Below are 20,533 nucleotides of genomic sequence, written 5' to 3' on the forward strand. Positions count from 1 at the left end.
GAAGAAGAAAATAAAATTGAGAAACTATACAGTAATACATTTCTCTTTTCTTTAATACAAAGAAAATTTCCTTCTAACTCCTTTATTCATAATAAGTTGTAGTCAATCAAATGAAATTCTGATTGTAGACAGCCTTACTCCTTGGAATTTTTCATACAAAAAGGGAACCGTAGTCAATCAAATTGAATATTTGATTGTAGACGATTTTCATCCCTCCATTATTCATTTTCATTTGAAGGGAGCCATAATCAGCCCTTGAGATTTAGACTGTAGATGGTTTACTCCCTAACTTTGTCTTAAAAGATGAACCATAATCAACCAAGTAGAGGCAACTGGTTGTAGATGGTTCATTCCCCCTTACTCCTCATTTTCATTTGAAGGGAACCATAATCAGTCTTTGAGAATTAGACTGTAGATGGATTAATCCCTAACTTTGTCTTGAAAGAGGGACCATAATCAACCAAGTAAAGGCACCTGGTTGTAGATGGTTTATTTCCCTCTTTTTCCTTTCTCAAAAGTAATAACAAAAGGGAAAGAAAGAAGGATACATAGAAAAAGACATAAATAGGAAGTATTCACAGAGAGGGCTTTCCTTCTCTCTACCTGAATTAGTGAGATTTTCCCTTCCTTGCCTTCCCTTGAGCACTTCTCTTTTCTTTTCTCCTTATCTTTGCTTTTCTTAAGAATCTCTTGTGAAAATTTTCTCTGAAGAGTCGCTCTGTGTGTATGTATGTTTCTAGTTTCCCCTTAAGGAGCTTAAATAGGGAGTGGGGTGGTTATATAACTACCCCCTCCTCCTAGGGGAAGGACACCTGTCCCTCCCACTTAAAGAGAGAGAACTCCCCACTTAAGATGGGGAACTCCTATACAAGATACTTTTTTATAATTTTAATGATTTGGCTAGTAGACTAGCTAGCCCACTTATTACAAATTATTTGAATAAAAAAAATGGCTTCAATACACATCAACCCTAACATTGGAGATTGATCGAGAAGATAAACTCCATCGGCTTCATGTCAACAGCCAATTGTCTTCCCCGTACTCAGGTCCTGAAAGACACAATAAGATGGAAAGAAGGTTACAAAGCAGTTATGAGACTTTGTAAGAGAACTAACAGATAAGAGATTTCTATGCAATTGTGGAACATGGAGTACAGAGTTCAAAGAAAGGCTATTGGTAAGTTTAACTTCACCCAAACCCGATATTGGGGTCTGAGATCCATTGGCAACGGTAATCATACCTTTCCCTGAAAAAAGTCTACAAGTGGTAAAGTAGGAAGACGTACCAGTCATATGATCACTGGCTCCTGTGTCAATTATCCAAGGCTAGATGGTGGGACATGACATGCAAGTGCAGTACCTAATTTTGCAAAGGCACTAGAAGAAGCATTTGAACCAGTAGATGCAGGCAACCCGCTCTTTTCAAGATGGAGTAAGATGCCTCTTAATTTTTCCATCACATCAGAGGTGTCATTAGTAGATGCCAGAGCAGGAGGATTTCCTTCAAGCATGTGAGTCTAAGAATCGTGACTTGCAGTAGCAACATGAGCATTCACTTTCTTTCCGGTTTTAAACTTCTCAGGTTTCAAGTGGGGATTTAGTTTCCAACATCTATCCTTGGTATGCTTCGGCTTCTTATAGTATTCACAAACCAAAACTCTGCTTAGGCTTTGTGGCCACAAGAGCAGTGTGCTCACCTACAGACACTTACATCATAGCATTCCTACTCTCTTCATTCTGTACAAGAGAATATGCTGTGGAGAGTGACACAATATCAGCACTAAGGATGTGTTGCCTAGTGAAGTCATAATCAGCATTCAAACCGGTAAGAAAATCGAAAACTCGATTTTTTTCAATGTACTTCCTGTATTGTTCAGTATCAAGGGGATCTTTCCACTCCAAAGCCTCAAGATAATCAATTTCTTCCTAAATTGATTGTAAGGAGGAGAAATACATGGCCACTGATTTCTCCCCCTATCGCATTTTACATGCTTCTCTTCGCAATTGATAGATTCTAGCAGTGTTTTTCGCTTGAGAATAAGTTGCAGTTAGTCTGTCCCAAATATCTTTAGCTGTTAGAAGGAACATATAGTTACGGGCGATGTGTGATTGCATAGAGCATACAAGCCATGACATCACCAATAGAAAATCCTACTACCACTTGGAATAGTGTGGATCTTCAGGCTTCGTTCGGCTTAGCTTCCTTACCAGTAATAAATCCAAGCTTACCACTTCCACCAATTGTAAGTTTGGCTGATTGTGACCATTTTAGAAAATTTGTCCCATCAAGTTTTAAAGTAGTAATCTGTCCTCCGACATTGTCATTGCTTCCCGGAAGAACATAGGTAGGTATGCGGACGTCTTTGTGTGAGTCCATTGATCACAGCCCCTCCAAAAAAAATTCTCACCAGCACCACAATCTTCCAACAATGGCTGAACTCCCAAAACCTTTTCCACAAGGTTAGACACGAGTTACAGCAAAAAAAACTAGGAAAAATAGGTACTAGTGGCAAAATATGGGAAGAAAAAAGTTCCCAAAATAAGTTTTAGGGCTCTAAAAAATTCAGGGCTGCTTCCTATAGTCCCAGGGGTTTACCACGACTCAAACACAAGAGGTTTCAAAAACAACCAATCCACCATACAAGCATGCAAGCCCTAAATTCCAGATCTGGATTTTTCGCCAATTTTCATCTGAAAAATCCAAAACAACTTCAAACCACCATGAAACTTATACCAAAATTCCCCTAAAATCAGGGCCAATCAGCAACCATCAAAGACCCATGAAGATGCCACCAACAGTACGGACTGCTGATGTCAACCGGCAGCGTGCTGACATCAGCAAATCTGTCTGCAAGTCACGACCAGCAGCAGAGAGTTTTCTTGATCGTGAGCAACTCTGATACCAAGTTGCAAAGTTCAGAGATGTTGACGAGAGAAGAAAAGGAGGAGGAAGATAAGGAGGAAGTGTCAAGAAGAGCTTGATGTGGCACTATTCACACCAAGAGGCTTTTCATTTCTTATTCATATGCAAAATTACAAAGGTGCCCTTGAATAGGCGCCCAAATACAAAATAACACGAAAAGACAGAAATGCCCTCACACTTTTAACAAAAAACAACATAAATTAATAGTGAACTTCAAACAAATTAGGTCAGACTAGATTGTCAATTACAAAGATGTAAGACCCATGTTAATTTTTCTAATTTAATTTTTTATAGTTAAATAGTAAATTTCAAATTAAATGATACTGTAGTTGCCCCTTAATATGGGGTCATTCTCTAGATAAAACATTGTATGTCTCTTAAATCAAATAAAATGCCTAACCTAAATGTCTAATATAAATAATTTAAAATTTAAAATAATTCAGATTAATGGTCCCGTACTTAGTACGGGGGTCATTCCTAGTTACTAATAAAAGATTTAATGGGAGAGTGAGAGAGAGAGAGAGATGTAGATAGGGATATGTATTTTGCTTGGTGGGGCTCATTGTATTACAAGAAGATATATGTGTGTGTGTGTGCAGGGAGAAAAGAAGAGAGGAAATGCCCAGAATCACTTACAGAATGCCTAGAATCACTCTAGGGTATGGGAATCACCATAATTAGAAAAGCTGAAGAAAACTTAATAAACTTCATTGCTCTTTGTGTAAAACACCCATACATATCTACAAACTCTAAACTCATAATAATCCTAGGAATCAAACTGTTAGACTCATAATAGTCCTAGGAGTCAAACTATTAGACTCAATAATCCTAGTAGGACTCAAACTAAGTTGTCATACCCTATTTCAATTCAAAGAAGACTCAATAACTCTAATCCTACTTATGTAATGACTCTAAAATTTTAAACATAAACAAACTATAAATAGATAATCAAACCCTATTATTGGACCCTACAGAAAATTTGTAAAATAACAAAATTATCCCCGGTGTCCAAAAATACAGAAATACATAAAATTTCTCAGAATTCCAATTTTGAATCTTCAGCTCCTGCATCATTCTCCCTCGGTTCAAAAAAACTCATCCTCAAGTTTTGAAGAACTTGAGCACGAAAAGTTGATATGCCCCAATGACAAAAGGAGTAGGACTTCCCGTAGCTACATGCTTGGACTATAGAGTAGGGGCCACACATATACCTAGAAAAGGATCTTGAAAGAAATGTATTTCTGAAACACAGCCTTCCATAACCATCTTTGTTAAATCATCAATAACATTAGCTTCTTGAACACTTAATTCATTAACCTGCCATTGTGATGAATCTTCCCCTCACTTATTCAAAATTTCAACTACAATATTTATAACTTTTCCTTCAATCTCTAGCTTAAGAATCACAATCTCTATCTGTTCTGCTACCCTTGGTTCTTCAACAAACTCTAGCACTTCTTCCATTGTTGACGTTGGTGGAACTTGTGCCATGCTAGGTTGTAATTCTTGAATTAGTTCTAGTTGAACTTGTAAGGTAAAGTCAGTTACTAGGGAAAATTTAGTTTTTTTATTTTACTAAGTTCTTGTCGCCTAGGCAACAGACCGCACTGCTGCCTAGATCACCTAGACGCCTTAACAACTATGCAACTAAAAGATGACATTCAGAGAGAATTGGCAATAGGGTCTATTTAGGGAAGAGACTATCAGAATGGATGTCAGTCTAGTCAAACTACGTTTAAGTTACAAGATGCATAGAACCCCTGCTAGACCTTCTGATTTAGTATTTCTTAAACCTGCAGATGTCCATTTTCGGCTTGCTTATCAATTCCTAGCAATTTCTTCTTCTCAAATTCCAAGATCAACTAATAGGAGGCAACTGATCTTGTGAAGTTAGGAGTTTAGAGAATGTTGTTTATTTGTTTATATTTTGAGTAAAGGCAAAGTGTAATTTTATTTCCATGGGAAAAAAAAGATAGAAAATGTCCTATACAATGAGTGCCTGTACATTTCAGCATGCCCACAACGTATAACTGTAATGCTATAGAGGATCCTTTTTTATCAATTAGTAGTTAAGAGGATGTTATATACAGTGAGATGACTTTCCTATATGGTTGTTTTGAAACTTATGTTTTTATCATGGTAATTTTACTCCAATCCTCTTTCTTGATAACATTTTAACTCTTTATATTTATCTTCCCTACTCATAAGGTTTCATTATTAAACTCTTGGAGTTGGTTACACAAATCTATTCCTACTGTGTACTCTATCAACAACCATGCTTTCTGTCAAAAAAAAATCCCATTTAACACTGCACCAAGGTGCTGGTGCAGCACAATGTCATCCAGAGAACACCTTAGCATTGCACAAAACAATTCAGGATACTTATTCAATATTCATATTGGATTAACTAAGGTTTTTATGTTCGCTGTCAAGCTGGCATTACCCTCCTTTATCCAGGCTAGGCCAACAGTGTATGACAAGGTAGCTACCACTAGCAGCATTTAAAATTATTTCAAAAAGAGTAACATCAAATTCACTTCATTCATATCAATGACAGAAACCAATCATCAATCTTCTCTTCAACTGATTTCAAGTTTTCAACAATTAATCTTCCTTTAAGTCAAAAAACACTATGAAGGAACTCAGCAAGAAAACCCAACTTTCCACTCGGGGTATCTTCTAACAAAAACAATAGATATGCTCCCTCATTTAGCATCCATTTAGGGTTATTAACCTTTAATTTCAAGATGGGAAAAATCTGGATCATTGATTAAGCCGAATTGCAAAGACATGTTACTTTTTCCAGAATAGATAACAAAAGCCTTTCATTATGCCAGTTTCAACTATCCAGTCACATTCTAAAGGATCTGAAGTGCATTTTTTTTTTTTTTTTGAATCAGCAACACAGAAAAGATTTCATCTAAATTAAGCAAAAGAGGTACAACAAGAATTTGTGAAAAGATACAACAGACCCAAAGGGACTAATTTATCCCAGAATATTACAAATGAGCCAAATACATAGACCGTCTCTGAATCCCTTGCTTAGCTAGACCATCTGCCAATTGGTTTGCCGATCTTCTAACCCAATTGACTTGAATTATCATTTCTTTTGATAGTCATTTGAACCTTCTGAACTCGTTCCTTAAATTCCAAGTTATTCCTTCTCCATTTTCAGCCAACAAGTGGTTCTATTGTTAAAGAAATAAATAATAGGCTCAATGCAACATATATTTAAAAGTTCAAGACCATAATGGACTTTGAACCCACAAAAACAGTGGCTTAGCAGACATGAGAAACTAATCCCATCCCCAGATCCCCTCCAATGAATTAGTGCCCAGATTTGAGTGAGACCCCACGACCAAGAATTCCCAGTGAACAAACTAAATAATAAGTAGGCTTGTGACATAATCAAATTGAACTTGCATACAACAACAGTAAAGTGACATAAATTAAGACTTTCATCGCCAATATTAATTTCAGTCCTTAATCACCATAGTCAACTCTCACTTCCACACATTGTAAATCTAAATCAAGAAAAACTGTAGCAGACTTGATTCCATCAAATCGATATGGTAGCAAAACATACAGGCACAGAGAAATAATGGATATCCACCCTTCAGAAATATGTCATCAAGTGCCACAGCAAGTTAAGCATAAATCTACTAATAATCAGAAATGTAGTACATACCCTTTATATACATCACCAAAGGATCCCTTCCCAATGAGTTCCAGCGAACTAAACCTGGATCCAATGGTATCAGCTATTGCAGCTGCGTCAGCCATGTAAAAACAAGGGTGCCTGTATTCCTTACCACCTTAACAAACGATTGCACTACCAATCTCAAATTTCTTCAGAACCCAACAATCTTCTATTCCCTCGTCCTCATCATAAAACAGAATCGACATGGCAACCAATAACCAAGAACAAAGCCGACGAAATTACATCTCAGCCTGAAAGGCCCAACTGAAAACAGCATTTGAAGCGTATAGATCAATGAATGGCGTTGTCCCAACGTTATGAAATTATAATGAAACAAGTGAAAACAATGCTGGTCACACTTTCACTCGAAGAAATGCATAGTTTTACAAATGGATTAATAAATTAAATTGAACATCACGCAACAGAGATACTAAAACGACGCCCCACCAAATCCGGTATACGAAGAGAAATTGAAGTAAACATCCTTATAATTAACTCGTAGAAAACCAAAACAGTGCAACGTTGCCTACCAGTTAGGGTTTTCGAAGAAAAATCAATTCAAAAATATAATAAGATAGCTCTGTTATTAAGCTGAATATTTAAATGGTCGAACATGTAAAAACTTGCCTGATAATATAAGAAATGAGATTTGAGAATTGAGACAAGTGATATTGTTGTTCGTTATCTTGCAATGGGATTTGTTGCAGTGCACAAGACGATCCAGAAGCTGTCAAACAAGAAACAAACAGCGATGGATCTCCTTGCCACCACTTTCGCATCGCAAGGCCTTTGGCTTCGAGAATTTTGAATCATTCTTTTCTTCTCAGTAATTAATTATTGATTGATAGAGGGGAAGTGTCATTTCGAGTGAGAGGTTCTTTGCATCAGGGTCCCACGTAGAAGTTTTACGACTCAAAATCCATCGTCTAACGTTGGATCATAAGAATAGAATTAATATGATTATGTGTAGAAGTAAACGCAACTTTGTCGTGTTGGGTCGTGTTCAAGATAAACCCAGGCCCAAAAAACGATGAACCTAGGCCCAATATCAAAGCCCAAACCAAATCTGGCTACACCCCATAGATGAACTAAGGCCCCTTTGGCAATTGGGAGGGATGAGCTCAAGAGTCGGTTAAGTTTGTTTAGCTGCTTTGAAGCGCTCAATAGTCAAGAGTCAAGACCAAGGAGGTCGAAGCTGATTTGGGCTCTCCAGACTCCGGATAACATAACTTATAGATTGTCCTTGTGGGGCCTACCTTAGAACCCCAAAGCTGTTACATTTCGGTCCATGCAAATGGACAGTGAGGATTAGGCTTTTTCATGGGCCGGGTCGGCCCAGCCCATTCTCGGTCAGGCTAAAACATGCTCTTAGGTTTGCAAGCTTGAATTCGGGCCCAAAACACTAAGCCCGCTTTTCGCGAGTTGGGTTTGGGATTTATCAAAAAAAAGTTTGACCCAATTTTATTTTATATAATAAAAAATATAAATTATATTTTATATATTAAATGTTTTTATTATTAAGTTAACCCAAAACCCTAGAGTCTGGATAACATGTGAACAAAACACGTAACCAACATCATCTCATACATGGCAGGCCCCACTTTTGTGGTGGGTCCCAACCTTATTGTGAGATGCGTGGTGTGAGAAGATGTTGGTAAAGGGTTGGAAGTTGGAACATGTAGGTAATCCAAACTCAAAACCTTGACCCAAAACTTTATTCGAAGTTTTGAAGTCGAAGTCTTCAATCTTCGTACTTTTCTCTGTTTTTAGTCACACACACCCACATACCACAACGGTGACCAGCGGCAAGGGACGTTAGTAGTGCCATCCTCCATCTTTCTCTCCGGCAAACAATTTTCTGCAACGACGGCTGGCAATCCTAATTCATCTGATCCGGTTCTGTTTAGTGTTATCACCTTAGTAATCACCACTCACCACCATGATAGGGGCCACTGGCCACAGCCCACAAGGCACCATGTCCTCTCTCTCTCTCTCATCACAAATCACCACTCACCACCATGTCTAGTTAAGCTTCTCAACTAGACAACTACTCAAATCAAAATGTAATTTTCTTTCTTGTTTTTTTTGGGGGGGAGAGAGGGGGGAGGGGGGGCAAGAGAAGGCCAGCAAAGCTGGCAATTTTATTTATATGAAAAGGAGACCGTCAAACTATTACATATGTAGCTAATATTTATAAAGAGTTATGGTGTTTCATTCGCGCCGGACATGTTCTATCTGAACCTCCTCAAAAGGATTTTAGTAAAGTGTATATATGATTTAAAAGCATTGTTTCAATCCAATTGCCACTGTTTTTACTTTGGATTTTTGTCACAGCTTGCGCTGCATCAAAAAATATTATGACTTTTTTTAATCCATCCTTTGTCTTTCTTTTTTTGTGTATGTTTTATCCAAAATAGGAAGTAATTATTGTTCTTATCAATTTGATCTTCCTTGAAACAATAGGGGGATTGCATGTTAATCGTTGAGATTTTAGGTCAAGCTTTGAGTTTGAGCATGGGCTTTGTGTTTTTATGAGGGTCAGGCTCAAACCCCAATTATAAGCCCGATGGTCGGGCCAAGCTCGGGCTTGATCAAATGTTGTAAATGAATAAAAGTACATAATTGATTTATGTCATTACGGTGTATTTCTGTGTAATACCCTTAAATTTGACACTTATGAGACTCGTGTTAGTTTAGAATCTTCACAGTCGTTAGATAAATCTGGGGAGATTTATCATGCCAAGGCTGACAATGATGTACCGCCAAGTTGGTTGGGGTGGCTTGTCTCAATTGCCAAGGTGAGACCTGAGGTACATGCAGTGTAGGTTTTCTTGAAACCTTGAACCGGACCAAAATTATAGCATTGCCCTACACCTTGGAAATAAATGGGCAAAATTAGATTGTTACACCTAACCCCTAGACTCGATTATGATACTGCACTAGGTGTCGGATTGGGTTGTCTTTAATATGCTAATTAGTGAAATCCTTAGAGGGGGTCAAAAGTATGGTATATTGGGACAGTCCAAGAATTCATTTGAGTGGGTGATCATAGTGACAAAATCAACCCTTTTGTCGGACAAAGTGAATGATCGGGGAATGCACTCTCTCTGATGGAAACCTAAACTGCCGGTAGTTGATTTCAATCATTGAAATTTGTTTTGCAAAATATATTTATATAAAGATATACTTATATCTATATATATATATATATATATATATATTATGGTTTCAAAATGTTTGCAAAATGTTTTAATTCCCAAGATCCATATGAGTAGAGAGTGCATCACTATTCTTTGTAGCCGAGGGAGATGTCCTTTCTTGTCAGGCAATGTTTAATAATTATGGGCTGAGAGGTTAAGTGTAAGACCATTGAGGGTAATACTTGATGGCCTAATCTTGCATCTACCCATAGTCTATGGGTTTTCATAAGGTGGCTGCACCCAATGACCATTTAGTGTAAATGTTGGGCCCATTAAGAGCCCATGGTGATGGACTCAAGGGTTCACTGTCTCCTACATTGAATTCAGCCAAGCCTTGTAAAAAAAGCTGGGTTGAACCCATGTGTCTGATGTGTAGATAAATGTTTGGGTCTCACGCCATACACGCCATATAAAGAGAGCCAACTATGTAGCAAGTTAAGGGTTAAGTGAGCACATAAGCTTAATGGGCCTAAAGCCCAATTCGAACTAGGCTTAAGTTAGTTAATTAAAAATATGCAAGATAAGATTTATAATCTGATTAGAATTAGCTGAAGGATACGATAAGTCTTATCCATTGAAGAGTCCATATCCAAATATCATATATAGATTAAGGAACTCTCTTCTAATTAGATTAAGAGGCTGATCCTAAGAATGCTATAAATAAAGGGGGCGAATTCCTCAATTAGACAACATAACAACATAGCAACCCAATTCGATCTCCTCTTGAGGAATTGATCAAGAAATATTTTTGATATTGTTTCTTAGTTGAATAAATAATTTGAAGTCGTGCTAACCAGCCTCTGTTCGATTCTTGCTGAACGATCCTAGTTCTTGATAAAAAACCATCCTATTGATTCTGCTTCACCCTACGCTGTGTCATCTTTAGTGGGAGCAGTCCTTGGTATTATCTTTGGGCGTGAACACCTTCGTTGGGGGTTGCTACTACTCCGTATCAAGTATATTCCTCTACTCCTCTTTTGGTTTCAGATCTAGTCCAGTTTTGGATTCAAGAACGATAATTGAAAATGCAGTTTTCTAAAATAGGGAATGTGAGTCCCAAATGGGAGAGAGAAAAACTTTTGAAAATTTGCCCTACCCTCCTATAGAGTTCGGCCATCCATATGATGGATCTCTCATCCCTTTAGTTTCAAACCCTAAATCCTCAAAATCCACTATTGATCTCACTTGATACTCTTGACCAAATTACCAAAATTCCCCTTGACCAAATTATCAAAATACCCCTCACCCAAATTACCAAATCACCCCTTGTACCAAATTCCCAAAATCCCCATACCAAATTACCAAAATACCCTCATGTTAAATACCTAAAAACTACCATCTTTTCAATTCACCAAAACTGTCTCTCATGCCAAATGACCAAAATGCCCTCCATTCCAAATACCCAGCTTCCAAATTCTAAAAGTACCCCTCATCCCCTAATTTCCCAAAATACCATTGACTAAAATTTTCAAAATACCCCTTCCTACAAAGTCCTAAAATACCCCTTGGCCAAATTATCAAAATACCCCCTCCCTCTAAATCACCAAAATACCCCTCAAACCAAACTCCCAAAATACTTCCCATTCCAAATTATCAAAATACCTTTCATTCTGCAAATTACCCAAATACCCCTCTAAGCCTTCCCGTTCAAACCCCAAATTACCCCAATCACCCTCTTGATACCTAATTTACCGAACTCCCCCTTCTAAATTCCAATTTACGAAATTGCCCTTCATCCACAATTTTCTAAAATGTATTCTCCATCCCAAATTCCCAAACTACCATTCAGACCGTAATTTACCAAAATACCGTTTTGAACCTGAATTAGCTAAACACCCCCTCCGGCTTGTATCACCCCCCCCCCCCTCAAAAACCTAATTTACCAAATCAGCCCCCCTCTTTTTGCTAAAAGTTTATTAGCCTCCCTTTCTTCCCATTATAAGAAGAGGCTTGATAAATGGGGGCGGAGGGGGGGCTCTCATTGTTTCCCTTTCGAAGGGATGCCGAGTTGAGAATTCAGAGAGAGGGAGGGAGAGGTAAGATGAGAAGGGGTCGAAAGAGGTCAGATGGGTGGAGTTTGAAGAGAAGGTAAGATGAGAGAAGATTTGAGAGGGAGAGTAAGCAAAGAAAATAAGTCTACAAAGGGCTCATCGAGATAGAACAGTTTTAGAGAGAGAGAGAGTTTGAGAGAAATTGAGGGTGAGAAAAAGAGGGAGAAACGAATTGAGGCTAGCTCGAGGAAGAAGAAAACCCTGGTTGATGGTTTTGTCTCTACTTTCTTGTCAAATTCCAGAAAAAATATCTCGTCGATTGAAAGGTTCAGCAAGAGAAGGAATCCTTTTCTTCTCCATGTCTATCATCAACGATCTCTTGTTCGAAGCTGAGCTGTAACACCACGCCACTATCTAAAGAAAATTATCAATGAGGATCGAATCCCTATGTCATCTTGCAGCATCGTCAACCTGTTCTAAGGCTACAAGAGGTAAAACCAATTACCTCATACTCTGCCTCTTTCGAAATGGATGTAGCGATTAAGGCACAGTCATTTCTTTTGTTTTTTTTCTTGTTTATTTTGCTTTGTTTAGTCTTTTATCTTGCTCAAAAGTTCAAATTCGAGAATAAGTGTGTTTTTTGGCGTTGAAGGGGTAGATATGCTCTCTTAACAGGTTAAACCAACTAACCGAGTCCAAGGGTGGTGGGTCCGGATAAAAAGGGGTGGGGTTTCCTACCCTTTTGCTCTGGCCCTTGTGTCCAAGAGGGGTTGGTCTAGAAGTGAAGGGAAGCGTTATTTATATCTTTCTCGGTTAGAGTATAGATTCAAAGCTTTGATTTGAATCCAAAATAAATGGGAAATTTCAGCATTCACACTCACAAGAGACAGGGGTGTCTAATCCCTTCCTCCTCTCTTTCTCAACCTACCTAGAATGACCTCGACCTAGCCATGGTATGGAGTCACTATTAATTTATGAAATTCACAAAATCCAATTTCAAGAGGCCCATCACTCCCGGTTAGTTGTTTTGATGGGTGGTGATTCCTTTTCGCTAGCCATGAAGTGAATTGCTGGTATTTTTTCAACGTTTACACATACATTCATACATACATAGCATCCATTATATCTATACTATCTATAAAAATACGAATATATGTAGTTGGCTTTTAGAAATTTCACTAGACTAAAATGCCCAAGGTTTTTAAAACCAAATTGGATAAAGAACCATTATGGGGTCAAGTTCTCCAGTTGAACAGACAACCTGTTTTTATAAAAAAATAAAAAAATAATAATAAAAGTAAAAAAGGTAAAAACGACTAAAAACCATTGTCTGAATCGACTGGTCGACGGTTCAACTTATGGGGTCAAGTTCTCGAGTTGAACAGACAACCCATTCTTATAAAAAAATAATAAAATAATAATAAAAGTAAAAAAGTAAAAACCACCCAAAACCATTGTCTTAATCAACTGATCAACGGTTCAACTGCTTGGGTCAACAGTTCGCACACCAAATCAATGAATTTTTGCCAAAAAAGTGGTTCTAGGTTGAAACCGGTCACCTAACCGGTTCCCGATTTTTTAATTTAATCTGTTTTTGGTAACATTAAAAATACTCCATTTCTAAAGTATGAATAAAAAAATATAAATATGTAATCTTGTTTTCTCATCTCTATCAGAAAATGTGTGTCACTACTTTCATTCCATCAATGACACGCGTCTCATTATTCCTCTCTTGCTTTCGACACACTTCTTCTTTCTCTCCCAGTTTCCCGCTCTCTCTCTCACCACTCTTCTCTCTCTTTTATAACTCTTCCTACTTCCTCACTTCCCTCGCTCTCTTGCTGTCTATCTATCGTCCTCCTCTCACTTCTGAAAACTCCCTTCTATCTCCCTATCTCACTCATTCTCTCTCTTTCTATCTCGTGTAATAAGTGCGACTTGCTCTTTTTCTTGATGCAACAACCCAAGGGTTTCGACCAAGGGTATGAATGGCGACCTTCGAGGGATCGAGGGAGAACGACGATCTTCGAGGGAGAATGGGAGAGTCCAGCGATCTTCGAGGGAGAATGGGAGAATGGAAGAACGACGACCTTCGAGTTTCTGGCGAGCCCTCTCTGTTTTGCCATGGCTCTGTTAAATCCGAGATAGAAATCTTGAAATAGAGCCGTTCGTTCTCCCAGTCACTATTTCGAGTTTACGACAGGGAGAACGAATGGCTCTGTTTTGAGTTCGGCGACCTTCGCCCTCTCTGTTTTTCCATCACATGGCTCTGTTTTGGAAGGAAGAAGATCGCTCTACCCTGGCATGGGAGAATGAACGGCCTAATCTGACGACCCTGGCCAGCATGTATTAGACGTGTAGTACATGCTGCATCGTAAACCCGCCACTTGCATGTTCAATTGCTTGATAACCTACCGCCACTCATGCTTGACTGTGTTTGATTGCCTAGATAGATAGATAGGTAGATAGATTTCCAGCCATAATCATTTCTTCTTCGGCAGATGTATTTGCCAGTTGATATTTTTATATATTTTTTCGTTCTATTTTCTTATGTTTTTCATTCTTGCCGTTTGGGGTTCTTCTGTACTGCCGTTTGGGTTTTGCCTGCTATTCTTCTGGTGTTTGTATGTTGGTTCTGGTGTTTGAATGCCTTTATTTTCTTTATCTTTGTTATTGTTAAAACTTCGACTGTGTTTGATTGCCTAGGTAAATAGATATAATAATATATAGATTTCTCGTTCTATTTTCTTATGTATTTGCCTGTTGTTCATTCTCGTTCTATTTTATTATGTTTTTCATTCTTTCCGCTTGGGGGGTCTTCTAGTACTACCGTTTGGGTTCTTGCCTGCTGTTCTTCTGGTGTTTGTATGTTAGCTCTGGTGTTTGAATGCCTTTATTTTCTTTATCTTTGTTCTTGTTGAAGCTTCGGTTGTGTTTGATTGCCTAGGTAAATAGTATAATAATATATAGATTGTGTTTTTCATTGTTGCCGCTTGGGGGTTCTTCTGGTACTACCGTTTGGGTTCTTGCCTGCTGTATGCAGTATGCCTTTCTTTTGGGTTCTTCCTTTTAGTCTATATCTACAGGAGCAATATAGAGGTTGTTCAATCTATGCAGTATGCCGTTCTTTTGTGTAACTGAACAGGGCAACCGATTGATCCAGTGTATAGCATCTTTGGCTAGATGGTATAAGAAACCACTAGTGGTGAAGCTTTGGTATATCATGCTGGAAAATAGTAGTAGTAGAACATAACGTTCTGAAGCTTATATGATGTTTTTATGTTAAGTACTATGTTGAATACATTTCCCTTGTTTCTCACTGTGCTGTGTAGGATAAACTTATGTTGTTATCCTATGTCTTCTATGGACTTATAGTATACAATGGATTCTCAGATCTTCATGAAGACAGACACTATTTGGCTGATCATCCTGGATTGGTGCCTATAACCACTGCACAGGTATGATTTCTTTCCATGTAGAGTATGGCCATCTTGTTATATATTAGTCCTTTGCTCTGGAAGATTGAAATATTTTTTCTTGGTAATTGTACTCTATTGTTGTTATTCTCAGGGAGAAGAACTCCGGAAACAGATAGGTGCAGCTTATTATATTGAGTGTAGCTCAAAAACTCAGTAGGTACTAATAAAATAAGTTCTTACTTTTGTAGCCCAAGCTGTTCCTTATTTTTGCATTGCCGTTATTATAAAGACAAGCTACATCATGGAATTGCAACATAATATTAATTCCCTTGGGGGGTACCATTAGACAGATCTAGGATGAGAGAACCCCTATTTAGCCACATCAGATATTTGTAACTGTCTGATCTTTAACATTATTCTTTTGTCTAGACAAGATGGAATTTACTGGAAAATTAGTGCATTAAAAAATGAATCAAAACAAGAAGGTAAATATTTATCATTTGTAGCATAATGGAAGGCTAAGGTATATAACACCTTTTTGTTATCTAGGATCCCTGAAATCAGAATCCCCATTTCTTTCTCTTTGTAGTTTTCCTGGAGATTTTTGGTGTCTCAGTACAGGGAATCTGAGAGCTCAAAAAACTTTAATTATGCATCACAAGTCAAATTCAATGATATTACACTCCACACTGTGGTCTAGAAAATCCTTGGATCTTTTTTATCCTCCTAAGTTCTAGGAGCTAAATTGGAGCTGTTCAAAAGATGAGATATAAAAGGGGGCATACTTTCAAATTTTTGTTGCACAAAGAGGTTTTTAGTTTCATAGAAATCCTTCAAACTTTTGACATTTCATTCTGGTTTTGATCGCCATTGAAATGAGATATAGATACAACTCAATATATATAGAGATCTAAGAGAAATGGGAAAGGTTTTAGAAATTTAGATTAGAAAGGAAGAAATAGGAAGTAATTTATTGAGAGAACAAATGTGGAAAAAAAGAGATAAAATAGGAAAGAATATAAAATCTTTTCTTATATAACAGATCTTTTTCCTTGCATCTTGTCTGAAATTTTGAAATTTCTACAGTTTCTTTTTCTTAAAAGAATCGTTTTGAAGGAGGTCAAAACCTATATCCAAACTAAACTTAACTACTTTGGTTGCAGATCATGATTACAAGTAGATCCACCAGAGTTAAGGCTCAATACCCATAGGCTTTTTCCTAAGATGTCCAATTTTGATTCTTATGAATAATCTTGAAAAGGGCTCTTCAGTTTGAGATGATGCCCCCATTATTTGGACTTTCATTTTGGCTTTCATTTTAGCTCAAATTCAGCTCTTTATATAGCTTGGAGAGTCATCTTTTTGGCTTTCATTTTAGTCATTCTGTTTGTAAGGCATTGTGAGACTATAATTTGAAGTACTGTTCTCCCTCAGCCACCTGAAATGATCAAAACACATTAGAAGGATGTTTCATTCCTTCACTGTCTGAAAATTTGTTCTAGGTGTCCAATGCCTAATACAGCTTCAACTACTTAGGTACAAATTCAAAACAAGAAATACAAGCTTCCTGCCTAATCAACAGGAAAGTCTAATCATCCTACAAAATTTCCAAATGTCTGCATCCATGAACGCAAGGTTCTGGAGGTGGAAAGGTCTGTAAATACAAAAATGCAAGCACTTACTTGATTCACCGACTCCTCATTAGACACAGTTGTTATCTTCTGATGCAACATTTGTAGCTGATGACAATTTAATTGTAAGAGCACTATCAGCACATTCAGATGTGAAGTTCAAAGCACCTGAAATATTGTCATGAATCTCTCTCCACTACATATGTTTCACCGTGTCCAACTTTATGATCTAAACTCAAATAAACAGTTTGTTTATCCAAGGATAAAGGACCCTGTCTACTTCCTGAGTGGTGGAAAGGTCTGTAAATACAAAAATGCAAGCACTTACTTGATTCACCGACTCCTCATTAGACACAGAGTTGTTATCTTCTGATGCAACATTTGTAGCTGATGACAATTTAATTGTAAGAGCACTATCAGCACATTCAGATGTGAAGTTCAAAGCACCTGAAATATTGTCATGAATCTCTCTCCACTACATATGTTTCACCGTGTCCAACTTTATGATCTAAACTCAAATAAACAGTTTGTTTATCCAAGGATAAAGGACCCTGTCTACTTCCTGAGTCATTTTGTTCACTGGTATGCCTCCATGTGAAGATGAGAGGAAACCATTTTGCTTCATCTCTTTCCACAATTTCAAGGAGTCATTTTCCTCCAAAGGCCCAGTTGAGCTCCTACACTCCGAAACCTCTCTAGATTTAACATGACCATAAATTTCATAAGGAAAAAATGATTCTTGATCAACTGAGCTGGAGACATCTGTTGCATTGACATCCAATCCGGTGCCTCTTGAAGCTGTAAAATTACCACCATGATCTTTCCGATGCTTTGCAAGCAAAGATGGCTTGCTAACATCATCATTCTCATTTTCATGAGAATGATTAGGTTGACTAATTCCTAAATCATGAACATTTTCTTGGTCTTTCTTTCTATCATTTACTTCCTTTCCTCTTTTTAAATGGCTTGCTGATCTGCTTTGAATGCGACCATTTTCAAGCTTTTCACATCTGACTAGGGCCTCAATTATAGAATGGACCTGTTTACTATTCCTCACATAGTTAATGATCCCAGGGTTCAATTCATTGAGTAACCCACTAGGGGCTGCAATCTTCGTGAATCTATAGACCTGTTTACCATTCCTCACATATATATGTTGTTTATATGTAAGTACTGAGCTTTAGGTTGAATCATAGCCGGAGTCCCACAAGATGTATGGGAAACTCCTAAAATAATCTTGCTTTCCTATAATAAAAAAGGTAAGAGGAAAATTAGATGTTTATTTTGCTTTTAACATAGATCCTCTTGTGGCAAATGCTCTATGTATGTTAACGCAGGAATGACTTCCCAATCCACTCACAAATATCCATCATTTAGTAATCGAAGTTGTGAGGGCACATACTAGAATTATAAAAATAAATGCATAATCTGAGTATGCAAATACAAATACGTTGTTTATAGTAAACTTATAGATAACATTATTTCTACAATAATTAAGCTTTTTGGATGTCCATGGATCCTATGAGCCACTTACAGATTATGTTACTATAGGTCTGATAGTAATTGAGTTTCAAAGTGACAAGGTTATATTTGCTTCACAATACCAATGCATGGAAAGAAGCAACATTGAAGCTGAATGGTGGGTAGTTATAGGAGCCATGGAGTTGTTATGAAATAGATGAACCAGCCATAATTGGAATGCCATTGGGCTGAGAAGATACTTAAGATTGTGAAGAACATAATTTCTGTTTTATTTTTTCTGCCAAGTAAAGATGAATAACATTATTTCTGTTTTTGATGTATATAAAATCTTACTTGTCAGTAGGATTGACATTGAAACAGCTCACTTTATTTTTGCCTTTTTTTGCTTGTAATTATAAGATGGATCTATGTTTCGACATCCCTGAGTAGGGAATTCTTGTAAATACATTGTCATCTTTACTAAATAGCTTGATGTTTTGAAAAAAAAAAAAAGAATTGTTCCTTTAGATGGTGGGACTCTATCGGCGTCGATGTAGACTGCAAAGATATTAATGAGCCCAGAATCAGCTTGTGGAACAGATGCTGATTTCGGCATTTGCATTTATTGAATACCACATGATGATTCCTCTTTTTGTTTGGTGGAATCCTATGCTCGTGTTTCAGTTTATATTTATCTTTGGCTTTTTGTTTGTTGAGTTTCATTTTTTTTCATTTAATTTAGATTGCTTATTTGAGTAAATGCTTAAAATTTGTGAAAGGTGTATTTGGTTGGATTCCAAACGAAAGCTAAACCATTCAAATGGCTACTAATAATTAATAAAGAGCTCGTAAAAATAAAGCTACTTGTAGGCGTTTGGTACTCAGGTTAATCAAGGTGTCCAATTGTTAATTGGTCAATTCATCAATATATGCAACTTAAATTTGTGGTTAATCAAGGCTGGTTCTAAAGGCAAAATTGTTGAAGTATGGTTATCCAATTTTGTGGGAATGGAAGACCTACAACGAAGAAGAAAGAGAGAATAAGTTAAATCCTTTATTTTCCGTTTCCTTCATTTTTTGGTGGTGGTGGGGAGTCATGGAGGGTTGGGATAATTGTGCACTTGGGCTGCATCTATACGCAACACAACTAATTTACATTATCGCTTGTTTTGTTTTACTATTATTTTTGCACAATTTAATTCACATTCCTTATGATCAGCCCCTATAAAGCAGCGGCCCGCCCGCTAGTTTAATGCTTAATATTAAATGACTCTTCTTTCTCATTTAATGCTTTTTATAAGAAAGACACAAGCCTCCATTCTTTTTTCATAATTATTAAAGAAGTCAATGGCAAAAATGTTATTTAACATACCCATTTAATGCTTGTTGGTGAAAATACACAAATTTCTCTTTTTGTTCAATAGTTAGGAAATAAACCATGACAATTTTTTGACCCCCTTTGTAAAATCTTCTAACAAGTAGTATGAAAATGTCTAAAATACATGTTATGAACAAAATAAATGTTATGAACAACAAAAAAGAGAGTTTAATTAAGGTTGCAATTAGTAATTGATATGAAGGGAAATTTTGGAAAATATATCAATTTCGAAAAAGAGATTAAAAGGGATTGGGGTAGTGATTGATATGAAGAAAAAATTTGGAAAATAAACATTTCGGTCAAAAGCAACTACATGGGTGTTTTGGACATTTTTGTAATTTTTGTTAGAAAATTCTAATAGAGGGTCTATTTGCAACTGTGTCAAAAAATTCATGGGAGGTGATTGCATTTACCAAACTTTATGGGGTTCAACAATGAAAAAAATTATGGGAGGTTTTAGCAATTTACCCTTTCATTTATTAAAATAAAAAAAAACCTTGAAAGTACATCTTATATATGTTCTCAATAACCAATGTTGGGCAACATTACCAGCACAAAGAGATTTCCAACTTGCAAATAGATAAGCAATTTATTCACTATTTTCTTGTTTTTTAAAAATATTTTTAACCTATTTTCATTGGTTTAGTTTTTAATCATTAAGATGTTTTTTTTTCTTCTTTATTCCCACCATATGTTGGGTTAATTTTTTATTTCTGTTACCTTAAAGCTCACATTATTGGATGCATTGCAAGATATCTGTAAGAGTAAGTGATATATTTTTTTTTTTGTTGCTGTTATAGCAGTTCATTATAAGGTTTTCAACAGTTGAAG

At 36.9% G+C, this 20,533-nt stretch overlaps 2 protein-coding genes across 20 annotated transcripts in view; one reads left to right on the forward strand and one right to left on the reverse strand.

Moving 5' to 3' along the window:
• Nucleotides 1-7,550, reverse strand: part of LOC148877701 (uncharacterized) — a 110,969-nt gene extending 103,419 nt beyond the window's left edge. The window contains exons 1-3 of one of the 8 annotated variants that reach the window (XM_088942396.1): nt 7,250-7,440; nt 6,738-6,886; nt 6,611-6,664 (exon numbers count right to left, since the gene is read on the reverse strand). Coding sequence is in view for 2 of the 8 variants with exons in the window: in XM_088942368.1 (XP_088798494.1) it covers nt 6,611-6,705 (95 nt within the window). In the remaining 6 variants the exon portion in view is untranslated. Of the gene's footprint in view, nt 1-603; nt 1,039-6,610; nt 6,887-7,249 lie in introns of those variants that run through there. The other 7 variants (XM_088942390.1, XM_088942410.1, XM_088942405.1 and 4 more) reach the window with 7 other exon arrangements.
• A 4,216-nt stretch (nt 7,551-11,766) lies between these two features.
• Nucleotides 11,767-18,851, forward strand: LOC148877702 (rac-like GTP-binding protein 3). Of its 12 annotated transcripts, none has more exons than XR_016098635.1 (4): nt 11,767-12,304; nt 15,207-15,271; nt 15,384-15,449; nt 18,415-18,809. XR_016098635.1 is itself a non-coding variant. In XM_088942442.1 (4 exons), exons 1-3 carry the CDS (start codon nt 13,802-13,804, stop codon nt 15,447-15,449), a joined length of 246 nt encoding a protein of 81 aa, XP_088798568.1. In that variant the 5' UTR covers nt 13,548-13,801; the 3' UTR covers nt 18,415-18,851. The 12 variants fall into 12 exon arrangements, 4 of the variants coding, with proteins under 4 accessions (XP_088798568.1, XP_088798554.1, XP_088798578.1 ...); XR_016098636.1 differs by having other exon boundaries at nt 11,771-12,304; nt 15,384-15,445; XR_016098637.1 differs by lacking the exon at nt 18,415-18,809 and adding an exon at nt 16,396-16,665 and having other exon boundaries at nt 11,771-12,304.
• The last annotated feature ends 1,682 nt before the right edge of the window (nt 18,852-20,533 follow it).

Source organism: Nelumbo lutea, chromosome 1 (assembly GCF_056320005.1).
Source record: "Nelumbo lutea isolate HS-2025 chromosome 1, American lotus-T2T, whole genome shotgun sequence".
Taxonomy (NCBI): domain Eukaryota; kingdom Viridiplantae; phylum Streptophyta; class Magnoliopsida; order Proteales; family Nelumbonaceae; genus Nelumbo; species Nelumbo lutea.